Genomic DNA, 24,137 nt, shown 5'->3' on the forward strand with positions numbered 1-24,137 from the left:
ATATGTTACATAAGATTTTTTTTATGTTACACTGTTACATGTTACACTGTTACAAGTTACACATAATACTTTTTTTAGTGTTACATATGCTACAGATGATTTTCCACATGTGTTACATATATTACACATGACTTTTGTCATGTTACATATGTTGACCTTGATTTTTTCCTTATGTTACACTTGATTTTTCCGTAATGTTACATATGTTACTTATGATTTTACTCATATGTTACACATGTTACAAATGATTTTTTCTCTTACGTTACATTCGTTACATCTGATTTTTTTCTGATGTTACACTTAATTTTTACTTAATGTTACATGTGTTACATATAATTTTTTTATGTTACACATGTTACATATGATTTTCCTTATATGTTACACATTATTTAATTTTAATGTTACGTATAATTTTCTTCATATGTTATTCATGTTACATATAATTTTTTTAGATCACACATGTTACATATGTCACTTATGATTTTCTTCATATGTTACATATGATTTTTTTTATGTTACACATGTTACATGTGTAACATCTGATTTTTTTTTTGTTACTATATGTCACACAAAATTTTTTTTATGTCACATAATTTTTTATGTTACATGTGTAACATCTGTTTTTTTCTGATACTATATGTTACACAAAATTTTTTTCATGTCACATATGATTTTTAAGTTACACAATCACATGTTACATTTGATTGTTTTTCTTATGTTACATATGTTACAATTGATTTTTTATGTTACACATGTTACATATGATTTTTTTATGTTACATGCGTCACATCTGATTTTTTTCTTTTGTCACTTTATGTTACACATAATATTTTTTAATGTTACAAATGTTACATATGTTACATCTGTTACACATATGTAACATACGTTACACATGACCTTCTCCAATACCACCCGTGTTTATACTCATTTTTCTCGTCTCGACCTCCAGAATACCCTCCCGACATCCGTTTCTCCAAAAAAACCAACCCGGGGTAATATGGTTAGTAAAAAAATAATTTATTTCTCAACAATTAATCATACAAAAAAAATTCCTTAATCATAAAAAAAATCACGAAGAAGGTTGCGAAGGTTTAAAAATGACTCTCGACCTCGAAATAGCTCCAATAATCGGCTTGAAAAGAAGCAGCAGCGTCCCAAAGAAGTAGCAAGCGAAGACAAAGTCCCTCCCAACATAGCCGCCGGGAAAAGAGTGCTTGTAGGTCCCGTTGATGTTGGTGGCAACGAAGATGACGCTCATAGCGATCCCGCCGAATGCGTGGGCGACTTTAATGACCACTGGCCTTACATGGGGGTACAGCCAGCGCGAGTTTAAAGCGACTGTGCCGACCAGGGTGACCACGCAGGAGATTACAATAGCGCCGAGGCCCAACTGCGCGTGGGTCGACACAAAGTGACGCTTATTTAGTCGGTTTTTGTTTATAATTGCGATTATCAAGCCGATGAACATCAATATCAGTCCTGAGGTCACTAGTATCCAGTGGATTGTCACTCTTTGGGTGCGCTTTATGCGCGAGGTTAAGTTTGACTCGCCGGATATTGCGAAGATTCCTTCCATTAAAAGTAAACCCACCTAAAAGAGGAGATATTAGTCATTTTAATTCAGTCGTTACTAAAAATGGCTATAACTACTAAAATATTAAGTTTAGGAAAAAATTTTTGGGACAATAATTGTAGCTTAGAAAATTTCCTACCAAAAACGTCTTTGTACTTCAACTCTATCTTCAATATTTTAGGAGATATAGCAACTTTAGGAATGAATAGGAAGTGAAAAATTAAAAATTAACATTGAGGGACTATAAAAGTGGCTATAACTCCTAAAATATCGATTTTAGGAGAAATTTATAAAACTAAAATTGTAGCTTAGGAAATTTTCTACAAAAAAGGTCTTTGTACTTCATCTCTATCTTCAATATTTTAGGAGATACAGCTCCTAATAATTCCTAATAATTATTTAGCTAATAAAAAATTAGCTGTAACTCCTAAAATATTGAGTTTAGAAGAAATTTATAAGAGACTGAAATTGTAGCTTAGGAAATTTTCTATAAAAAACGTTTTTACAGTACAGGTCTATCTTCAATATTTTAGGAGATATCATCATTTAATTATAAAAATCAAACTTACTCCTAGAGCCATACAAATTGGATGCCATGAAAAAAAGTTATAATGAACAAAGTAAATTATGACAATATAAGCCGTAGGAATTAATAGCAGTGCGTGCGTAATTATAGTCATTACAGAGTTAATCATCGTCAGGCTATCGCTCTTCTTATCACCTGATCCGCTTTTATCCGTCTCCATTTTCAAATTTATTATCAGCAACGTGTCCTACAAATAGAGGAAAATAATTACTTTAATTATTATTATGATAAAAAATGAACATTTTCCTCGCCGTAATTAGCGTAGGAATCTCAGCGAGTGACTCATACTCACAACTATTTATTATTATTTAATTACACAATTACGACAATAGAATTTACAATTCACGATTTTTAATACAATCTTTCTTTTAAACGCTTACAACTTTTAAACTATCAGAGCTATCGGAAAACTTTTAGGCAAAAATTATTTCCCGGAAAATTTCCTAACCCAAACATACCCTAAGTGTCTATCTAACTTCACTAGATTCCGAGAAAATTAAGAAAAACAAATGACTGTTTAATAATTCGCTGAAAATTGTGCATTAATTTTCTTTGTGAACTTTTCAAATAATTATAACTTTTGAACTATTGGAGCTATTGGAAAATTTTTTAACAAAAATTGTTCCCCGGAAAATTTCCTAACCAAAACACACCCTAAGTGTCCATCTTACCCCGCTAGATCCCGAGAAAATTGAGAACTAATGACTGCTTAATTTTCTAAAAATTGCGCACTAATTTGTTTTTTAGTCTATAACTTGCAAGCTATTGGAGCTATCGGAAAATTTTTTAAACAAAAATTGTTCCCCGGAAAATTTCCTAACCAAAGCACACCCTAAGTGTCCATCTTACCTCTTTAGATTCTGAGAAAATCGATAAAAACTAACGACTGCTTAAAATCACCTCGCTAAAAATAATACACTGAATTTTCCGGGATTTTTCGACTTTTATAATAAAATAATCTAAATTTTTTTTCGCTTACTTCCTCAAAACACTCGAGTGTGTAAATAAATAATTTTTACTTACGCGATAAATATTTTAATAGATAAAAAACATCCTTCTCACAAAGCAGCGCAGCACACACTGACGCTATATAGACAAGACGCGTGTGTTTACAAGGCTATATTATAATTATTATTATGTTTTTTTTATTATCGGAATTAAGCACGAGATATATGTCGAGTAGAGGCTTCTGCTCCGATGGTTGCATAGTAGGAGGCTCTGTAGTAAATTCGAGAGAGAAAGAAAGAAATCACGCAGTAACAATCGAGCTATTCAAGACGTTACGGAAAGAATTTTTTGTGATGGTTATCTTTTTCTAGGATTTTATCTAAATATTTTGGTGGTGGTTTAATTACAAATAATAAATTTAATTGTGGTAATGATAATTATAAAGTAGATTGTGATTCTTTATTTTAATCACGTAAGCATTTTTTAATGCTATATCTAAAATATTGAAAATAGGTATATAGTATAGTGTTATGTAAAAAAAAATTTAATTTAGGGTAATTAATTAATTTTACATTTAAAATATTTAATGTGTTTAAGTATTCGGCCCTAGCGTGTTAGACTAATAGACCGGGAACTTGCGAGTTTTAATTTATTGAGAATGATAGGTTTGTTTGAATAATTGATGTAGTTGAATAATTTTAATATATATATTGTTTAAATCCAAAATTATTATCAATAATTAATTTACAATAATTATAATTATTGTACAGTGATTAAAGTTAACTTTTTCTTTCATATAACTATTTTACAATATTACTAAATTCACAAATACCTGATAAAAAAATTGATGAACCTTGTTAATTTAATTTGTTTTAGTTGGTTTCACTTTACGATTTTACTTTACCTTTACAACCCGTGTAAAAAAAATTTGTTCCTAAGGAATGCCTCAGGAATCCCGCATCAGGAACGTCCCGCTCGTGAGACGGATAGGAACTATGAGCGGACGATTGACGGGACATATTAAAATATCGGAAGTAGCCGAAAAAGCCTTGAAAACCTGAAAATGATCTACGAGATAATTCAGGGTAGTTTCAGGTTTTTCTTCAGAATATAAAAAATTATAAAAGTGCCGCGGAAATTCCTGCAAATAACCTGAGGTTGAGTTTAGGATAGTTTCAAATAATTTTGCAGAATACAAAATTAATAGTAGCACCGCTGAAATCCCTGTAAATTACCAAAGGACTAATTCGAGGTAGTTTCAGGTTCTTTTGCGAGATACAAAAACGATAAAAGTATCGCTGAAAGTCCTGCAAATGACCTGTGGAATAATTAAAGGAAGTTTCAGGTTCTTCTTCGGAATATAAGAAATTATAGAAGTACCGCTGAAAGTCCTGTAAATGACCTGAAGAAAAATTCAGGATAGTTGCCGGTTCATCTGTAGTATAAAAAAAATAAGTAAAGTACCGCTACCATTCTTGCAGATGATCTCGGGGATAATTTAGGGGAGTTTCAGGTTCTTTTGCGGGATACAAAAATGATAAAAGTACCGTTCAAAAACCTGGAAATGACCTGTGGGATAATTTAAAGGAGTTTCGGGTTTTTCTTCGGAATATAAAAAATTATAAAAGTGTCGCTAAAATTATAACTTAAGTTATTTTTATTTATACCAGAGATGAACCGGTAACTATCCTCAATTTTACTTAGAGTTATTTGTAGGAATTTCAGCGGCACTTCTATAATTTTTTATATTCTGAAAAAGAACCTGAAACACCATTTGCAGGACTTGAATTAGCCCTTAGGCCATTTATAGGGATTTCAGTGGTGCTATTATTACTTTTGTATTCCGCAAAAGTACTTAAAACTATCCTAAACTTAGCCTCAGGTTATTTGCAGGAATTTCGGCGGCACTTTTATAATTTTTTATGTTCCGAAAAAACACCTGAAACTACTCTGAATTTTCTCGTAGATCATTTTCAGGTTTTCAAGACTCGTTCGGCTACTTTCAATATTTTAATATGTCCCGTCAATCTTCCGTTCATAGTTCCTGTCCGTCTCACGAGCGGGACGTTCCTGATGCGGGATTCCTGAGGCATCCCTTAGGAACAAATTTTTTTTACACGGGAAATGTTTTACTTTCTATACAATAGATTAAATTTACACGTGGTCTATTGAGACTTATTAAAACTATGTACGATGTTAACACTAGGACGTCAGGACAACGAGAGAGATTTTTTTGGTGACAATTGCGAGGTGTCGAATTTTAGCGCGTTACTAATTTCCACTCATTGGGGGAAACAAATGTCTAATTATTTGTCTATTTTCTTGGGCCCTTACCCTCTCTCTTAAATTTGTCTACAAATGTTGCATGAGTCCCTCTACTTGGGTCAGAGTGCAACATACTTTCTCACTTACGCTTATGTTCTATTATTCATCTTTGTGTTTGTGTATACGTAAGCGCATTTACGCATAGACAAAGACATACATTTGTACTGTCTAAATTAATTTATTTATTTAAATCGTATGAATAAATATGTACTCGAATCTAGCATCTCTTACGTTTTCTTGAATTTAATTATTTATTTGGAGAAATATTTCTGTTTTGTCGTTTTATAAATTTGTTGTATTATTTTAGAATTTAATTGTTTAATATTTGTTTATTTTAAATTATTTAACTTTCAAGTTCTATTTTTTTTATTTGTTTCTCATTTCATATCTAATTTTCATTATCTAAAAATTATTTCAGAAAGTGCATTATTAAAATTTATTTCAATATTTGTCTTAACACTAAAATTCTGTAATTAAGTTAATTTAAAATCTTTTGGTTTAAAATAAATCTTTTATTTAATGTTCTTTGTCATTACTTAAGTATTTCTTATTTTAAGTATAAGTGAGTTTGCTTACGTATAACAAAACTCCCATTCATCTATTTAATCTCTTTAATGTACCTGGGCCCTAGACTAATTACGGGAATTTCCCTGGGTCTCTTACAAGAGTTAAACGAGACACTTAATGATCACACTCGAGTTATCTTTTACAATCGTTAAAAAATGAAATAAAATCATACTCGATTTTTTTACAATTAATAAATATGTAAAAAAAAATTTCTTTACATAACAATAGACATTTTTAATAGGAAATTTCCTAAGTTACAATTTTGTATTCTTATAATTTTTTCCTAAACTCAATATTTTAGGAGTTATAGCAACTTTTTTAACTCCTAAAGCTTCACTCATAATTTTCATTAACCTTCTTACTCCTAAAGTTCCTATATTTCCTAAAATATTGAAGATAGAGTTGAAGTACAAAGACTTTTTTTGTAGAAAATTTCTTAAGCTACAATTTTTGTCTCTTACACTTTTCCCTAAACCCCCTCCTTTTCTAGTTACAGCTATTTTTCCACTACAAATTTCCCAAAAAAAAATCAATAGTTTCAAATAATCTTAATCAATTTTTCCGTTTGTACGAATATGTTTCAATATCAAATTCGAAATTGTATTTTTTGCCCTCCGGGCGGAAAGTGGCAACTTTCGTCCCGCTGCGCTAAACTAAGTTGCCGCTTTCCGCCTTCGTCGGACAAAAAAATAGTATACACTCCTCGGGAAGTAAATAAGAAAGCCTCAGATCACATGTTTGTTGACCTCGGCTTCGCCTCGGCCAACAATTACATGTGATCTGAGACATTTCTTACTTTACTTCCCTAGGTGTGTAATATACTATTGACATCAATGGGTTGAAGCGAGGAAATTTCATTTTTTGCCCTCTGGGCGGAAAGTGGCAACTTTGGTCTCACTGCGCTAAACAAAGTTGCCGCTTTCCTTCTTCCTCGGACAAATAGTATATTACACACCTAGGGAAGTAAAGTAAGAAATGTCTCAGATCACATGTAATTGTTAGCCGAGGCGAAGCCGAGGTCAACAAACATGTGATCTGAGGCTTTCTTATTTACTTCCCGTGGAGTGTATACTATTTTTTTGTCCGACGAAGGCGGAAAGCGGCAACTTAGTTTAGCGCAGCGGGACGAAAGTTGCCACTTTCCGCCCGGAGGGCAAAAAAAAATATTATACAGCCCTTGGGAAGGAAAATAAGAAAACCTCAGATCACATGTTTGTTGACCTCGGCTTCGCCTCGGCCAACAATTACATATGATCTGAGGCTTTTCTTATTTTCCTTCCCAAGGGGTGTAATATACTATTTTCATCGTAGAAGAATAATATAATATGGCCTCACCTGCACCGGTAGTTATAAAATGATTATTACCATCTAAAAACATTGAATACAGATTATTACCAATGTAGAAAGACATATCCACAGATTCGGTAGAATCTGGCGCCAAGTTCCGTTCAAATCTGCTGTAAACGGAGCGCTAGACTACCGACTGTGTTTACTGTAAGCAGACGATATTTTGAGGTTGCAAAATTTTATTTAATTCTACGGTACTTTTTTTTCCTAAATTGTATATTATAACAGTAATTCATACTTTATTTGACTGTTATTAATTAATTATATTCACTTATAACAATTAATCTACTTGAAATTATTAAATTTAATCAGCACAAACTATAGCAACGCAAAAATTTCGATCCTGACTTTTTTTCGATGGGCAAAGTGATCTGCCACAGACTAAATAATTCGAGAATGCATAGTAATCCTTCATTAGATGGGAAACTACAGTTAAAAAAAGATATTTCACAGCTTGCATCTACACCCGCCAGGGTGCGCTGGAATTATTTTTACATAAACTGTAGTTTCAAGGGGATAGTTTGCTATAAAAAATGCAACCAACGCGAGATTTAAGTTGGTACCAATTGTAAATTTTTATTATCCACTCTTGTAATTTAGATGAAAAATATGAAAATATACACAATAAGACAAACTATTCGTAACGTGATTGGTCAAATATATCATAAGTATGAAAATATAGATAATTTCATACTAAATTCACACCGCTTGCGCGCGCAACGTATATCCACTCTTATAATTTAGATGAAAAATATGAAAATATACACAATAAGACAAACTATTCGTAACGTGATTGGTCAAATATATCATAAGTATGAAAATATAGATAATTTCATACTAAATTCACACGCGCGCTTGCGCGCGCAACGTATACTAGTAATTACAAAAAATACTAAAATCCGAACAAAAACAGTTTCACTGTAAAAAATCGCGCCAAGTCCACGTTTATAAGACTATTAAGAAAAAAAAATTTGTTTTTTTCTTTACAAAAATATATAAAATAAAAAAATTAAAAAATCCAAGTAACCGATATGATTGTTTATGATTTTCGGAAATTAAAAAAAATTGTGTTATAAATTTAAAAATTAAGAAAAAAATTTGGAACGAATTTAGTGTGCGCGGTTGCAAAATATTTTACTTTTAATGAAATTCGTAAAATCTATTTACTAGGACTTTAAAAAAATTGAAATACACATTGGAATACACATGCCTCGAGGGAAAAATGACGTTTCAGCTGCTGAAGAAACAACCCGGCATGATTTCACTCGACGGAAATAATAATTCAAGTTCCGAGGAGCTCCATGAGACGAATCTCGTCAATAAACACTTTGTTAAGGTTATTGATTCGTGTATTGGGCACTTTGAGATTAAAGACCAAGGCAGCGTACTTTACTGGATGCAGAAGTTCACGTTTAATCACTTGGAACTTAATTTGTCGATCACGGAGTACGGCGTCTGCACTGATAATGGACTCGTAATGCGACACCACGTCAGGAATCGCTCCGCAGAATCCGTGAGGATTCAGGTGGAGGATCAGGATATTGATAGGCAGTTTAATCCCCAGTTTGGTTCTGATCAGGGTTTAACGCTGACCGATGGGGGGTTTGTCATTGAGACAAATGATCAAGGATAAAAACGTCAATCCTAACGAGGTTATTCATGACAAGACGGAAGATACCATGAAGTTTAAATTTGGGAAGAAGACGTTTATTGTTAAGAAGGATGAAGATATTAGTGTTGTTACAGAAATAAATGAGGGGCCCTTTATTGCTAGCGGCTATTCAATTTGGAAAAAAATACAAGATTATTTTAATTTTGACAGCAACGATTTCATGACATTTCAATATGATTCGGTGACAAAAATGTTTAAGAAAAATTAATTCAGAGATTTTTAATTGGAATTGGAATTATTTTTTGTGGAGGGGATATAACGGAAAATTTTAAGAGTTTTGTTATTATAAAAAAAGTTTTAACTCCTAAAATATTGGTTTTAGGAAAAAATTGTAGCTTAGAAAATTTTCTATTTAAAATGTTTTTATACTATAGGTCTTCAATATTTCAGAAGATAGAAATAGTAAGAGTAAAAAATAAAAAAAAAATAGATTTTATAGTAAGTATAATTATTAATTTATAAAAAAATTTTTTTCAACGCTTATTATTGTAATAACAATAAATCATGAATTAGAGATAATGTCGATGGTATCGAATAATATAAATTCAGTCGGGCATCAGCCGTCAAACAAGTCGGACGGATGATAAATAATTATTTTTATCAAGTCAATAAACTAATAAATGTTTATTTTTTCCGGTAAAATTTTGTGATACTTAATTATAAATTACAATGAAATTTATAATTTTTATTTTTTTTGGATTATTTGCGACCGGCTTTACTCAACTTGAAGGTAAGTTTTATCATTACAAATAAAGATAACTTTTTTTTTTTTTTATTGGTGTGATTGGATAATTGTTGCTATTATTTTTAAACTATCAGATAATTGGACTTGACCTTCATTTTTTCTTGATAACTTTTTTTATCAGGAATTAGAATTATTAAAAAAAATTATATTTTTTTTTTAATAATTCCTAAAATATTAAAAATAGACCCATAGTATACAAACATTTTTTATAGGAAATTTTTTAAGCTACAATTTTAGTCTCATAATTTTTTCCTAAACTCAATATTTTAAGAGTGATAGGCGTTATTATTAATATTAATAATAATAATAATTATCTGTCAGAAGGAAGTGAATGTTTATTAGAAAACGGCAGCCCTGGAGTCTGTACAAAGTTGCCCGAATGCCCTCCAAAACTTGATGACGCAAGAAAAGGAAGACGGACCGCGCTATCAAGCCGCTGCGGCTTCGCTGGGTTCATTGAAGTTGTTTGCTGTCCAGCTCCGGTCCAAGGAAAAATAAACATACGTCCGGCTGACATAGGCACGTAAAAATCCCGATATATTACTCACCATCTTAAATACAAACAATCACTCCTTGCGTCACAAAAACTTCCAAGGTCACTTTTCAAAATTTAATTATCCACTTTTTTGCTTGTAATTTTTCTTGTTTTTATTTTTGGAAGTTTTTAGAGTCATTTTCTTGGAGTGCTTTTAATTACCTTTCATTTGAGTACCATGTCGATTTTTTATCTTGTGTGCTCCGACGCACATGACGCACATGTGTGATGTGTGATAAAAATACATTATGGTACTCAAATCAAAGGGAATTTTATTTTCTTTTACGATAGACTATTTAAAATTTATTTAATGAAAAAATAATAATTATTATTATTTATATCCACCCACGTAAATTGATACGACTTTTGATAAATGATATTATGACCTAGTTTGCATTTTATTAAATCATTGAAAAAAAAATAATAATAATAAAAATAAAATTTTGAAAAAAAAAATTTAATTTTTTGTAATTTTTAAATTAATTTTTAATAATTAATTAATTAATAATAATAATAATAATAATAATAAAATTTAAAAGAAATTAAAATTTTTAAATTAATTAAAAAATTTTTAAAATAATAATGGTAATAATAATAATAATAATAATAATAAAATTAAAAAAAAAAATTTTTAAATTGAAAAATAAAAAAAATAACAATAATAAAATTTTGAAAAAAAAAATTTTTAATTTTTAAAATTTTTAATTTTTAAAAATTTTAAAAATAATAATGATCATAATAATAATAATAATAATAATAAAATTAAAATTTTTTTTTTAGCATGTCACGATTACGAAAATGAAATTCTTTCGGGAATTGAAAGACTGACCTGGCACATTTTGGCGGGAATTGAAGCTGCTGCGGAAGAATTTCCCTACTTGGCAGCCCTAGGATATGTTGAGAAGACATCAAGCGAAGTTACCAGCGATAATAGCGAAAGAAAAATTAGAAAAATTAAATATGGGTGCGGGGGTACTATTATTGCGCCGCGGTTTGTTCTCACTGCGGCGCACTGTGTTAGTAATCATAATGAGGATGTTCCTGTTTTAGTAAGTGGATATAAAAATGGCTATAACTCCTAAAAATAAGATATTTACACAAATTTTTCCAGGTCAGGGTAGGCTCCGTAGACCTGGAGTCCAAGGACGAGCAGACAATCCCCATAAAGGAAATAATTGCGCATCCTAAGTACAAGCGAAGTACAATGTACTACGACATTGCCCTGCTGAAGTTGTTCGAGGCCATAAACTGGTCCAAGACCGTGAAGCCGATCTGCTTGCAGATCAAGCCCCCCAACGAGATCGACTTCCAGGTCGTCGGGACCTACCTCGTGGTCGTCGGCTGGGGAGTCACTGACATTGACGCTGAGAAGTCTACCAAGCTTCTTAAAACTCCCAGTCTTCAGTAAGTTGATCTAAAAAAAAAAAAAACTAATTATTATATTGTTAAATTGCATTGTACTTCCTTAAATATTGACTTTTTTAAAGATATAAGCACATCCTGATGTTATACTCGTCAAGAGCTTTCATTTGAGTACCCACATGCATTTTTGATATATTTTTCATATATACATATATATAATATATATAAATATATAAAATATATGAAAAATTGATGTGGGTACTCAAATGAAAGGTCTTGATGATTGTAACATCGGGATGAGCTTATATCTTTAAAAATGTCAATAGTTCACAAGATACAAGGTCATTTCTTAAATATTGACATTTTTTAAGATATAAGCTCATCTTGATGTTATACTCATCAAGAGCTTTCATTTGAGTACCCACATCAATTTTTCATATATTTTTGATACATACATATATAATATATATATCAAAAATATAAGCTCATCTTGATGTTCGACTCATCAAGAGCTTTCATTTGAGTACCCACATGCATTTTTGATATATTTTTCATAAATACATATATATAATAAATATAAATATATAAAATAGATGAAAAATTGATGTGGGTACTCAAATGAAAGGTCTTGATGAGTGTAACATCATAATGAGCTTATATTTTTAAAAATGTCAATAGTTCACAAAATACAAGGTCATTTTTTAATTATTGACATTTTTTAAGATATAAACTCATCCTGAAATTATGCTCGTCAAGAGCTTTCATTTGAGTACCCACATGCATTTTTGATATATTTTTCATAAATACATATTTATAATATATATAAATATATAAAATATATGAAAAATCGATGTGGGTATCTTTAAAAATGTCAATAGTTCACAAGGTCATTTTATCATATGACAAATTTTTCTTATTTTCTTAATAATATAGTTCAAAAATTAATTTTGTAAATTTTATAGATTGGAACCAAGAGAAAATTGTTCCACGGCTTACCAAGGATTCAGACAGCTCCCCTACGGCCTGGACGAAAGTATGATCTGTGCCAAGGACCCGAACACTACTCGCCGAGCCGATGCCTGTCAGGGAGACAGCGGAGGTCCTCTTCTGCTGTTATCTTCCTCTGGGGACACTGTTATAGGAGTTACCTCCTTTGGTCAGAGCTGCGGGGGTCCCTATGCCGCTGTTTATACTTCCGTTCATTCTTTTATCGACTGGATTGAAAGCATTGTCTGGCCTGAAAGAATTATTTAAAAATTTTATTTAGTTTTTTAATTACAAATAAATGATCAAAAATTTTGAAAAATTATAATTAATTAGTTTTAATTAATTAGTTACAATTAATTAATTACAATTAATTATTTACACTTAATTAGTTATAATTAATTCATTACAATTAATTAGTTATAATTAAATAATTACAATTAATTAGTTATAATTAATTAATTACAATTAATTAGTTATAATTAATTAGTTATAATTAATTAGTTATAATAATTTAGTTATAATTAATTAGTTATAATAATTTAGTTATAATTAATTAGGTTTAATTAATTAGTTTTAATTAATTAGTTACATTTAATTAATTACAATTAATTAGTTATAATTAATTAATTACAATTAATTAGTTATAATTAAATAATTAAAATTAATTAGTTATAATTAATTCATTATAGTTAATTAATTAATTATTTGTTTTAATAATTATTAAAACAAAAAAACTTCCTGGTATTTACTCAAAATTTGACCTTGAAATTTATTTCCAAAATTACCAGGAAAATATTAAAAATTAAAAAAAATTTCACGACACTTTTTGTAGAAAATTTAACCCTCTATAAATTTCATCCCTAATTTTTTTTTTAGGATCGATATTTTATCTTTAATCTTGCTTTTAAATAAAGCAAAAAAACTATTTCCTTATAAATTAACAAGACAAAAAAAACTGCTTGCTTATAAATATCTTGGTAGTCCAACGTCCACATAAACTTTGCATAGAACACGTTTATTCCTCTCAAGTAAATACTGTATGCGCTTCCCACTCCATCAATCAAATGATAATTGTTACGCAACTAGTGATTGAACGCAATAAGCAACTAAGGTCAGTCTAGAAACCACTCTACTATAGTTGACATCTTATTTTCTGTAAGTAAATTTAAAAATTAAAAATCTTAATTTTTTATTAAATATTTTGAAAAATAACCTATAGACCTCATCATTTATTTACAAATTTTATTAAAAAAAAAAAATCATCACTTACTAATAGTCAATAACCACAAAACTTGTAAATTTTAGGCAATGGAGGTTATAACAATCCTCCTAACAGCTTTAGTCATTATATTGACGTACTTCATAATCCGCCAAATGACCTACTGGTCATCAAGAAAAGTTCCGCACCTGCGACCTATTCCTCTTGTCGGTAACACGACATTCTTTTTCACCGGTTCGCAGTCTCCCGCGGAATTTTCCCGCCAAATTTACCTCAAGCACCCGGAACTTCCTTACATCGGTTTGATGAACTTCAACACGCCAACTCTGCTAATTAACTCTCCAGAAATAATCAAGGAGATCTTCATAAAGAACTTCGACAACAACCCGGACCACTTGAGCTTCATAACAGAAGACTTCGACCCGATCCTGGGCAAAAACGTGTTTTCTCTCCGGGGGGACAGATGGCGCCAAGTGAGAGGTGCGTTGACGCCGACGTTTACTGCAACGAAGATGAAGTTTCTGTTTACGCTGATGGCAGAAGTCTCGAGGAACGTGATCAAGCATTTAGAAGATCATCCTCAGGATTGCGAACTCCTAGATGCTAAGGACTTGTTCACCAGGTACGCTAATGACGTGATTGCAACTTCGGCCTTCGGACTGTCCGTTGACTCCTTAAAGGACAGGACGAATGAGTTCTACCTCCGCGGCAAGGACGCGACCAACCTAACTGGAATCTCCAGGATCTTCAAGTTTGTAATGGGGATAATGTTCCCGAGGATGATGCGCCTCCTGGGGCAGACTTACCTCAGCAAGGACACCAACAGGTTCTTCATTGACTTGATCCGGGAGGAAGTGAAGCGTCGGGACCTGGAGAAGGTCGTCAGGCCGGATATGATCCACCTCCTGATGCAGGCTAGAGGCGACAAGATTAGCAGCAACGACATCGTCGCCCAGGCGTTCATCTTCTTTCTTGCTGGGTTCGACACCACTTCCACGCTGATGAGCTTCGTCGTCCACCAGCTTGCTTTCCATCAAGACATCCAGGAGAAATTGCACCAGGAGGTCGAATTCTTTGAAGAAATCAACTATGAACACCTGGGGAAGCTCAAGTTCCTGGAGATGGTCATCCTGGAGACTCTGAGGTTCTTCCCTCCGGTAGTGATCCTGGATCGCGTCTGCTCCAAGAGGTTCAAGCTTCCACCTCCTCCGGGAAGTTCAACCCAGGTTGACGTTGAAGAGGGCACTGTCCTCTGGGCTCCGGTTTTTGCCATGCAGAAGGACAGCAAGTACTTTCCTGACCCTGAGACTTTTGACCCTGAAAGATTCGCGGATGAAAACAAAGGAAATGTTGATCCTTGTGTCTATATGCCTTTTGGAGTTGGACCCAGGAAGTGCATTGGGGAAAGGTTCGCTATGATGGAGATCAAGTTGATGCTCGCTAGGCTGGTGAAGAAGTTTTGGATCCTCCCGAGTGAGAAATCTAACAAAGAGATTGTTTTTGATAAAAAGAGTCTGAATTTAGTGCCTAAAGGAGGAATTTGGGTGAAATTAGAACGGAGGAAAGTTTAGTGGGATTTTTTGGGTCAAGGAATTTTTTTAGGGAAAAGTGAGTAAAGTTTTTGGATTCTGGAAGAAATTTGCGAAAAAATGACGTATCGCTCGACCCAATTGGCCGCAGGTCGAATTTTGATTAATGATCTATAGATCATTCAATAAATTATTAATGCGATTTTTGGGAGGAACAAATATTAATCAATAAAGGTTGTAGGTACTTATTTTAATCAGGATTTGAAGATCTAGGTCGCAGTATTAATAATTTTTTAAAATACCAAACTTTTTTTTTCATTAATGATTAATAAGGTGATTAACGGGTCTAGGAAATTTTTTTAAAATAAACTAATTAAAAATTATTAATCTTCGACAACTCCCGAGTAAAATGAGCCGTCTCACGGCTCATTTGGTCGTAGGTCAATTTTGATTAATGATCTATAGATCGGTTAATAAAATATTAATCAATTAATTTACTATTAATTTTTATTTAAACTTATAAGTGCTTATACTTGTTTTACTCGCGCTGGCGATTTCTAGAACGCAGCCTGCGTGGATTTTTATATTTCTTCCAAAAATTTTTTTATTTTTAGTACTTATGTAATTAATAAAGAAACTAATCAAAGTAGTTGTGGTGTTTAAACAAGTCGAAGATACCCCAACAATCATAGTCGTCGCTTAGGTGAGGCCGAGATCGATGGTAAGGACGAATTATAATTGGCGCTGGAGTCGTTGTGGAAGTTGTTGTAGATTTAAGTTCACATTTTTCTTGGAATTCGTGCCAGTCAGCGGTCATCAGCACGATCAACTCGTCCAAACCATTAAGATTTTGAATAAATCTTCGATTAATCGCTCTTACTTCAGTGGTGATGCATTCTAAAAAAAAAAAAAAAAGGAATAAATAACTCAATATTCTAAAAAAACAGCGAAGAAAAATAATATAAACTTACGTCTACGGCAGAAAGTAGAAACTCGCGCATCGAAGACATCAATGATGTACCGCTGGAAGTGAGATTTCATTGCTTGGGTCACAAAATCAATGAGGGCGGTTTTAATGCTCGGAATCTTCTGGCAAAGTTCCATTTCTTTCTGATATTCCTGAAAAATATAAAAAATTTAGTTAAAAGCCCGATTTATGGATTTAAAAAATTTTTTAGACCAAAATGAGTAGGATTTTTGAAATCCTGAGGAAATTCCGAAAAAAATAACGTATCGCACGAACCAATTGAACGCAGGTCGATTTTTGATTAATGATCTATAGATCATTTAATAAATTATTAATGCGATTTTTAGGAGGAACAAATATTAATTAATAAAAGTTGTAGGTACTTATTTTAATCAGGATTTGAAGATCTAGGTCGCAGTATTAATAATTTTTAAAATACAAAACTTTTTTTTCATTAATGATTAATAAGGTGATTAGTAGCTTTAGGAAATTTTTTTAAAATAAACTAATTAAAAATTATTAATCTTCGATAACTCCCGAGTAAAATGAGCCATCTCACGGCTCATTTGATCGTAGGTCAATTTTGATTAATGATCTATAGATCATTCAATAAATTATTAATGCGATTTTTGGGAGGAACAAATAATAATCAATAAGGGTTGTAGGTACTTATTTTAATCAGGATTTGAAGATCTAGGTCGCAGTATTAATAATTTTTTAAAATACAAAACTTTTTTTTTCATTAATGATTAATAAAGCGATTAATAGCTCTAGAAAATTTTTTTAAAATAAACTAATTAAAAATTATTAATCTTCGATATCTCCCGAGTAAAATGAGCCATCTCACGGCTCATTTGGTCGTAGTTCAATTTTGATTAATGATCTATAGATCGGTTAATAAAATATTAATCAATTAATTTGCTATTAATTTTTATTTAAACATACAAGTGTTTATACTCATTTTACTCGGGCTGACAATTCCCAGGCCGCAGCCTGCGTGGATTTTTGAATTATTCTAAAAAAAAATTTCTCTTACCTGCAGGAGCTCGGCAACAGTCATCGCAAATTTTTTGTAAATCTCGTTGATGTCAGAAGTGAACTCCGGATCGACTTTAGTTTCCCAGTCGAAGATTTTGCCAGGGTCGCAATCGAACCTCGTCAAAGTTCCGGGAACAATATTCCGAACTGTGTTCTGGTTCAGAGATGTCCAGTAGTAGTTGATTTTATTCTTCTCATCCACCATCTTGATACCCGCCTTCTTGTCAGCCAGTGCCTCGAAGTTTATCATTCGGAGAAGATCTTCTCCAGGAAATTCGTACGAACTGTCTCCAGTCAAAGCTTTTTGGGCCATGAAAGTGTTAAACTCCTCCAGGATTTGGTCCAGCTTTTCTCTTCTGTCGTAATAATTCAGCGGGAAATCTCTTCGCTCACACGCGCCTTTTGCCCGAACTTCTGTTTCGTAGATAAAATCATCGTACAGTTCTGCGTTGTCCACTTTTGCGTTATTTTCCGAGATTAATATCACGAAAAATAATAAAGTAAAAATCTTCATAGTAAATTGTTAAAAATTAAAACACTCAAAAAATTATTTGTTGGTTAAATAGAAGAAGTGTAATCAAATAAAAGAAGATTACTGGGCCAACTTTGTCATTAATTTTTAATTAACACCTAAAGCTGTTAATGACTTTGATTCTTTGTCTTTGAGTAAAGGTGACTAATGGTCTATAATTATCATTAAGAAGCTACAACTTAGAAGGCCGATTTATTGATAAAATTTGAGGTAAACCTGAGTAAAAAAAATTATATAGAATTTTGTGTAATTAACGTTGATAAAAATTGTATTTTTTTTTTTAAATTCAGTTCTAGCGACCTAGAATTTTTTATCCCGAGTAAAATGAACCCCCACATGCTGGATAAATTTTCAAGATTTGATACAAAAAATCGCGTTAATATTTTATTAACCGATCTATAGATCATTAATCAAAATCGACTTGCCACCAAATGAGTTATAAGACGGCTCATTTTACTCCGGAGTTATCGAATATTAATAATTTTTAATTAATTTATTTTAAAAAAATTTCCTAGATCCATTAATCGCCTCATTAATCATTAATGAAACAAAAAGATTTGTATTTTTAAAAATTATTAATACTGTGACCTAGATCTTTAAATCCTGGTTAAAATGACTACCTACAACCCTTATTGATTACTTTTTGTTCCTACCAAAAATCGCATTAATAATTTATTAAATGATCTATAGATCATTAATCAAAAATCGACCTGCGGCGGATTGAGTCGTGCGATGCGTCATTTTTTTCGGAATTTCAAGGAGATTACAAGTGGCTTATTAGTTTATCTTTAAAATCATTATTATTGATAAAATTTGAGGTAAACCTGAGTAAAAAGAATATATAAAATTTTATTTAATATTAAATAATTAACATTAATAAAAATTTTTCTGTTTTTTGAAAAATTGTGTTTTAGCGACCCAGAATTTTTTATCCCGAGTAAAATGAACCCTCATATGCTGGATAAATTTCCAAGATGAGATACAAAAAATCACGTTAATAATTTATCAAATGATCTATAGATCATTAATCAAAAATCGACCTGTGGCGGATCGGGTCGTGCGATACGTCATTTTTTTCGGAATTTCAAGGAGATTACAAGTAGCTTATTAGTTTATCTTTAAAATCAATCATTAGCTTATTAATCACCAGAAATAATAACTAATTCCAAATAAAAATAATTTATTCACAATTTAAAAATTACAATTTAATCCATATTCTTCACAAAATCATGTATTATTTTAATCGGTTTTCTAAGCAAATTTTCCATCAATTTTAAAACTGGAAATTCATCTAAGTTATCAGTAGCAGGCTTAGATGGAGGAGCTGGAGGAGCTGCAGGCTGAGCTGGAGGAGCTGCAGGCTGAGCTGGAGGAGCTGCAGGCTGAGCTGGAGGAGCTGCAGGCTTAGCTGGAGGAGCTGCTTTCTTGACATTAGCAGCAGAATAAAACTTGGAATTTAGACCATAAATCTTGAGACTAACGAACCCTCCGAAGCCCTTAAGACCTCGATGGAACACCCCAGCACCTTTAAGGGGAACCAAGGGAGTTCCCAGAACATCAAACCCATCAAAGAACGGAACCGTGGACTGCCCGGCGTCTTTACGGAAGTCCGAAGCCTGGAACCTAACAAAATGGCCGCTAGCAGACAATTCGGTGTTCATCGAAGCCTTGAGTGGGTTGTCGGGTTCGCAGAGCACCAGCTCGCTGTGATACTTTTTCCCAGCGGAGATCCACTTGGGACTGTAGAACTCGGATATGTAGCCGCCTGCAAAGTCCAGTTTTCTGACCTGCAGCTGGAGTTCCAGGGAACCGGACTGGAACACTGGACAGGCTAAATTGTCTCCTGCGTAGCGGAACCTCACTCCGGTGACTATGTAGTCCTTGGGAGCCACCACGTCGTCCAGGTTGATCGACGAAGCGTGACCCCAGTCTTTACCAAGGGAAAGCGCCTCCATCCTTCCAAAACTTGATTTTATGTAGAACTTTTGCTCCTGTTCTTTCAACTCAAAGTTCTCCAAAGGTTTCCAGGTAAAAGTTGATGCGTTGATTTTACCGTAGGGCAAAAGACGCGCTTCCGCAATTTGAATGTGTAACATGTAGTCTTTTTTTACGAATCTTAGACCTACGACAACTCTGAAACATAAAATTGTTTAATTGAAAAGTAATTTCTTAAATATTGATATTTTTAAAGATGTAAGCTCATCTTGATGTTATACTTGTCAAGAGCTTACATTTGAGTACCCACATGCATTTTTGATATATTTTTCATATATACATATATATATACATATATATGAAAAATTGATGTTGGTACTCAGATGAAAGGCTTTGATAAGTATAACATCAGGATGAGCTTATATCTTTAAAAATGTCAATAGTTCACAAGATACAAGGTAATTTCTTAATCATTGATATTTTTTAAGATATAAGCTCATCTTGATGTTACACTCATCAAGAGCTTTCATCTGAGTACCCACATCAATTTTTGATATATTTTTCATATATACATATATATAATATATATAAATATATAAAATATATGAAAAATTGATGTGGGTACTCACATGAAAGGTCTCGATGAATGTAACATCATCATGAGCTTATATCTTTAAAAATGTCAATAGTTCACAAGATACAAGGTCATTTAATAATCATTACTTGTCATTAACGACATCCGAAGTTTGCTCTCTGAAGCTGACAGCCGTAAGAGTATGTGGATCATGTCTAGGCTTAGAAACACACGTACAAACACAATAATCGCAGGAAGTGAGTGACAACAACCAGATATTCATGTTGAAAAATGACTTGGTTCTTCCGTTGCAAGCAGAAGGGGTTCCATAGACCGTGTTATTTCTATCCTTGACCCAATCGTACCTCCTCGCGCTATTTTGAGCCTCGCAGACGTCAAATCCGTGGGAAATAAATGTGCACTGGGTGTAATCTTGGCACTCTTCTCCTGGATTGATGCTGACCTTCGAAAGGTCACAATTGTGCGAGCAGCTTCCGGTTTTATCCATTTTCTCCTCGCTGACTATCGTAACTTGATAAGCTCGCTCTAATTCAATGTAAGGAGGGGGAGAAGGAGGCGCTGGAGGCGCCGGAGGCTTCTTGTTGCTTGGATCCAGAATATTTGCTCCCCCGCCAGGATTTTTGGGATCTTCACGGCATGGAGGAATTGTCGGTTTTGGCGCTGGAGGCGCCGGAGGCTTCTTGTTGCTTGGATCCGGAATATTTGCTCCCCCGCCAGGATTTTTGGGATCTTCACGGCATGGAGGAATTGTCGGTTTTGGCGCTGGAGGCGCCGGAGACTCTTCATTCCATGGATAAAGAAACTTTACTTGCCAGCCAGGATTTTTGGGATCTTCACGGCATGGAGGAATTGTCGGTTTTGGCGCTGGAGGCGCCGGAGACTCTTCATTCCATGGATAAAGAAACTTTACTTGCCAGCCAGGATTTTTGGGATCTTCACGGCATGGAGGAATTGTCGGTTTTGGCGCTGGAGGCGCCGGAGACTCTTCATTCCATGGATAAAGAAACTTTACTTGCCAGCCAGGATTTTTGGGATCTTCACGGCATGGAGGAATTGTCGGTTTTGGCGCTGGAGGCGCCGGAGACTCTTCATTCCATGGATAAGGAAAATTTACTTGCCAGCAAGGATTTTTGGGATCTTCACGGCATGGAGGAATTGTCGGTTTTGGCGCTGGAGGCGCCGGAGGCTTCTTGTTGCTTGGATCTGGAATTTTTACTCCCCCGCCAGGATTTTTGGGATCTTCAGGGGATAGAGGAATTGTCGGTTTTGGCGCTGGAGGCGCCGGAGACTTTTCATTGCATGGATGAGGAATATTTACTTGCCAGCCAGGATTTTTGGGATCTTCACGGCATGGAGGAATTGTCGGTTTTGGCGCTGGAGGCGCCGGAGGCTTCTTGTTGCTTGGATCCGAAATTTTTACTCCCCCGCCAGGATTTTTGGGATCTTCAGGGGATGGAGGAACTGTCGGTTTTGGCGCGTCGCACTTTTTAATGTAAGCCGCGAATTCTTCCATGGTTTTGAACATCAAATTTTTGTAGGCTTCGACGTCATTCAAAAACTGAGTTTTTAATGTTTCAAGCTCTGCATCTACGCAAGCTGAAAAATTCTTTCAAATTTAAATACCAAGTAAAGTTATTTTTCATTTTTTTTTGTTAAAATACTTACAATCCTTGCAATGGTTAGAAACAGTCACCTCGTAAGAAGTAAGAATATACCTCTGAATGTGTGCCTTCATCCCCAGCTTAAAGAACGCCATCAATTCATTCTGAAGAGTCTTATTCATAACGCAAATATTGAGCTTGCTTGCGTATTTCTGCAAAAAAACGCAAAAATTAAACCCCAGGAATTTTTTAGAAATAAGGGAGTAAGTTATTTGAAATCCTGAGGAAATTCCAAAAAAAATGACGTATCGCACGAGCCAATTGGCCGCAGGTCGATTTTTGATTAATGATCTATAGATCATTTAATAAATTATTAATGCGATTTTTGGAAGGAACAAATATTAATCAATAAGGGTTGTAGAAGGTACTTATTTTAATCAGGATTTGAAGATCTAGGTCGCAGTATTAATAATTTTTTAAAATACAAAACTTTTTTTTTCATTAATGATTAATGAGGCGATTAATAGATCTAGGAAATTTTTTAAAAATAAATTAATTAAAAATTATTAATCTTCGATAACTCCCGAGTAAAATGAGCCGTCTCACGGCTCATTTGGTCGTAGGTCAATTTTGATTAATGATCTATAGATCATTTAATAAATTATTAATGCGATTTTTGGGATGAACAAATATTAATCAATAAGGGTTGTAGGTACTTATTTTAATCAGGATTTGAAGATCTAGGTCGCAGTATTAATAATTTTTGAAAATACAAAACTTTTTTGTTCATTAATGATTAATAAGGCGATTAATGGATTTAGGAAATTTTTTAAAAATAAATTAATTAAAAATAATTAATCTTCGATAACTCCCGAGTAAAATGGGCCGTCTCACGGCTCATTTGGTCGTAAGTCAATTTTGATTAATGATCTATAGATCGATTAATAAAATATTAATCAATTAATATGCTATTTATTTTTATTTAAACATACAAGTGTTTATACTCATTTTACTGGGGCCGACGATTCCCAGGCCGCAGCCTGCGTAGATTTCTAAATTTCCTCCAAAAAATTTTCTTACCTCCATTTTATCCTTGATCGCTATGACATACTGCGCGTACACTTTATTGATATCCCCGTTGCATAATTCCTCATCTACATTATATATCCATTGAAAGTACTTGCTCAAATCGTCGCAGCCGAAATCCAGGTCGGTATCAAAGTCGATCGTCTTCGTGATTTTGTCAATTTCAGTCCAATACTTGGCGATTTTGTTCATCAGGTGCATCGGCTCGAACTTGAACTGCATCTCCTGTATTTCGTAAAATCCCAGCTTCTCAATAATAGACCGCCAAGGGAACTCAGTGTTGGTGTTGTCTACGTTGTCGTACTCGCACAAGACCCTCGTCATGTTCTTAAGGGTGTTCATGACGGCGAACCTCCGTCGCCAACTTGGCATCAAGAACTCGGTCAGACAATTGCCCTTCAAATTGTCCTCCATCTTGCTGACGAAAGCCGCGTAAGGGTCTAGGTCGTCGGACATCAGGAACTCCTCCAGGAGGCAGTTGCTCCCGGAGAAGGTCAGCACCAGAATTGTGACACTTAATATCACTCTCATTTTGTTTATTTTTTTAATTTAACGCTGGGTGAATTTCAAGTTTCGACTGATAAATTTTTCTTCCGGGCGTTTTTATATAAGATGGACTATAAAATATTTTAGCTAGGGTAAATAAAAAACGTTTCGTGGTATTTGATAAAAGTAATTATTACATTGTTTGACTATTTATTTATTACGGTAATTTTGTACTCGAGTGATAAAAAGATAGCGCGGCTTAACAGATTATGAGGTGATGAAATGGGTTTTTTCTTATAATAGAAATGTGCTTGAAATTATTCTGGTGTGATTTAATATTTCGAAAGTTTAGATTGTAATTTTGGGTAAAGGATGCATAGAAGGTCCTTTTATAGAATTTTATCCTCTATTAGAAAGATCTTCAGTACTTTTGAGTCTTTTTGCTCGAATTTAGAAAATTGTTCAAGGTTATTGTTAGAATTTTGATAAGATATCGACCTAC

The 24,137-nt window shown here is 33.3% G+C and overlaps 5 protein-coding genes and 1 long non-coding RNA gene across 11 annotated transcripts; 3 read left to right on the top strand and 3 right to left on the bottom strand.

The window, feature by feature from the left end:
- Positions 1-38: 38 nt before the first annotated feature.
- Positions 39-11,528, bottom strand: LOC123263004 (transmembrane reductase CYB561D2-like). Of its 3 annotated transcripts, none has more exons than XM_044725518.1 (3): positions 11,396-11,528; positions 2,143-2,346; positions 39-1,591 (listed from the first exon to the last, which is right to left on the bottom strand). In XM_044725518.1, exons 2-3 carry the CDS (start codon positions 2,317-2,319, stop codon positions 1,070-1,072), a joined length of 699 nt encoding a protein of 232 aa, XP_044581453.1. In that variant the 5' UTR covers positions 2,320-2,346; positions 11,396-11,528; the 3' UTR covers positions 39-1,069. The 3 variants fall into 3 exon arrangements, with proteins under 3 accessions (XP_044581453.1, XP_044581452.1, XP_044581454.1); XM_044725517.1 differs by lacking the exon at positions 11,396-11,528 and adding an exon at positions 3,183-3,285; XM_044725519.1 differs by lacking the exon at positions 11,396-11,528 and adding an exon at positions 3,009-3,154.
- On the top strand, positions 3,603-6,317 carry LOC123263009. Of its 2 annotated transcripts, none has more exons than XR_006509074.1 (3): positions 3,603-3,634; positions 4,564-4,567; positions 6,228-6,317. It is a non-coding gene; the product is annotated as an uncharacterized LOC123263009 (long non-coding RNA). The 2 variants fall into 2 exon arrangements; XR_006509073.1 differs by lacking the exon at positions 4,564-4,567 and adding an exon at positions 4,443-4,445 and having other exon boundaries at positions 3,603-3,632.
- Positions 9,620-13,448, top strand: LOC123263001 (serine protease persephone-like). Of its 3 annotated transcripts, XM_044725512.1 has the most exons (6): positions 9,620-9,748; positions 10,085-10,282; positions 11,079-11,347; positions 11,410-11,702; positions 12,623-12,937; positions 13,403-13,448. In XM_044725512.1, exons 1-5 carry the CDS (start codon positions 9,688-9,690, stop codon positions 12,912-12,914), a joined length of 1,113 nt encoding a protein of 370 aa, XP_044581447.1. In that variant the 5' UTR covers positions 9,620-9,687; the 3' UTR covers positions 12,915-12,937; positions 13,403-13,448. The 3 variants fall into 3 exon arrangements, with proteins under 3 accessions (XP_044581447.1, XP_044581446.1, XP_044581448.1); XM_044725511.1 differs by lacking the exon at positions 13,403-13,448 and having other exon boundaries at positions 12,623-12,972; XM_044725513.1 differs by lacking the exon at positions 13,403-13,448 and having other exon boundaries at positions 10,088-10,282; positions 12,623-12,972.
- Positions 13,449-13,538: 90 nt separating this feature from the next.
- On the top strand, positions 13,539-16,044 carry LOC123262999 (cytochrome P450 9e2-like). The gene is made up of 2 exons (XM_044725509.1): positions 13,539-13,802; positions 13,953-16,044. The coding sequence occupies exon 2, from the start codon at positions 13,956-13,958 to the stop codon at positions 15,435-15,437; it is 1,482 nt and encodes a 493-aa protein (XP_044581444.1). The 5' UTR covers positions 13,539-13,802; positions 13,953-13,955; the 3' UTR covers positions 15,438-16,044.
- Positions 16,033-18,122, bottom strand: LOC123263002. Its single transcript, XM_044725514.1, has 3 exons — positions 17,399-18,122; positions 16,367-16,514; positions 16,033-16,292 (listed from the first exon to the last, which is right to left on the bottom strand). Exons 1-3 carry the CDS (start codon positions 17,912-17,914, stop codon positions 16,033-16,035), a joined length of 924 nt encoding a protein of 307 aa, XP_044581449.1. The 5' UTR covers positions 17,915-18,122.
- A 1,015-nt stretch (positions 18,123-19,137) lies between these two features.
- Positions 19,138-23,708, bottom strand: LOC123263110. The gene is made up of 5 exons (XM_044725646.1): positions 23,144-23,708; positions 22,128-22,275; positions 21,396-22,058; positions 20,591-21,089; positions 19,138-20,065 (listed from the first exon to the last, which is right to left on the bottom strand). The coding sequence occupies exons 1-5, from the start codon at positions 23,678-23,680 to the stop codon at positions 19,138-19,140; spliced, it is 2,775 nt and encodes a 924-aa protein (XP_044581581.1). The 5' UTR covers positions 23,681-23,708.
- Between the last annotated feature and the right edge of the window lie 429 nt (positions 23,709-24,137).

This window comes from Cotesia glomerata, linkage group LG4 (assembly GCF_020080835.1).
Source record: "Cotesia glomerata isolate CgM1 linkage group LG4, MPM_Cglom_v2.3, whole genome shotgun sequence".
Lineage (NCBI taxonomy): Eukaryota > Metazoa > Arthropoda > Insecta > Hymenoptera > Braconidae > Cotesia > Cotesia glomerata.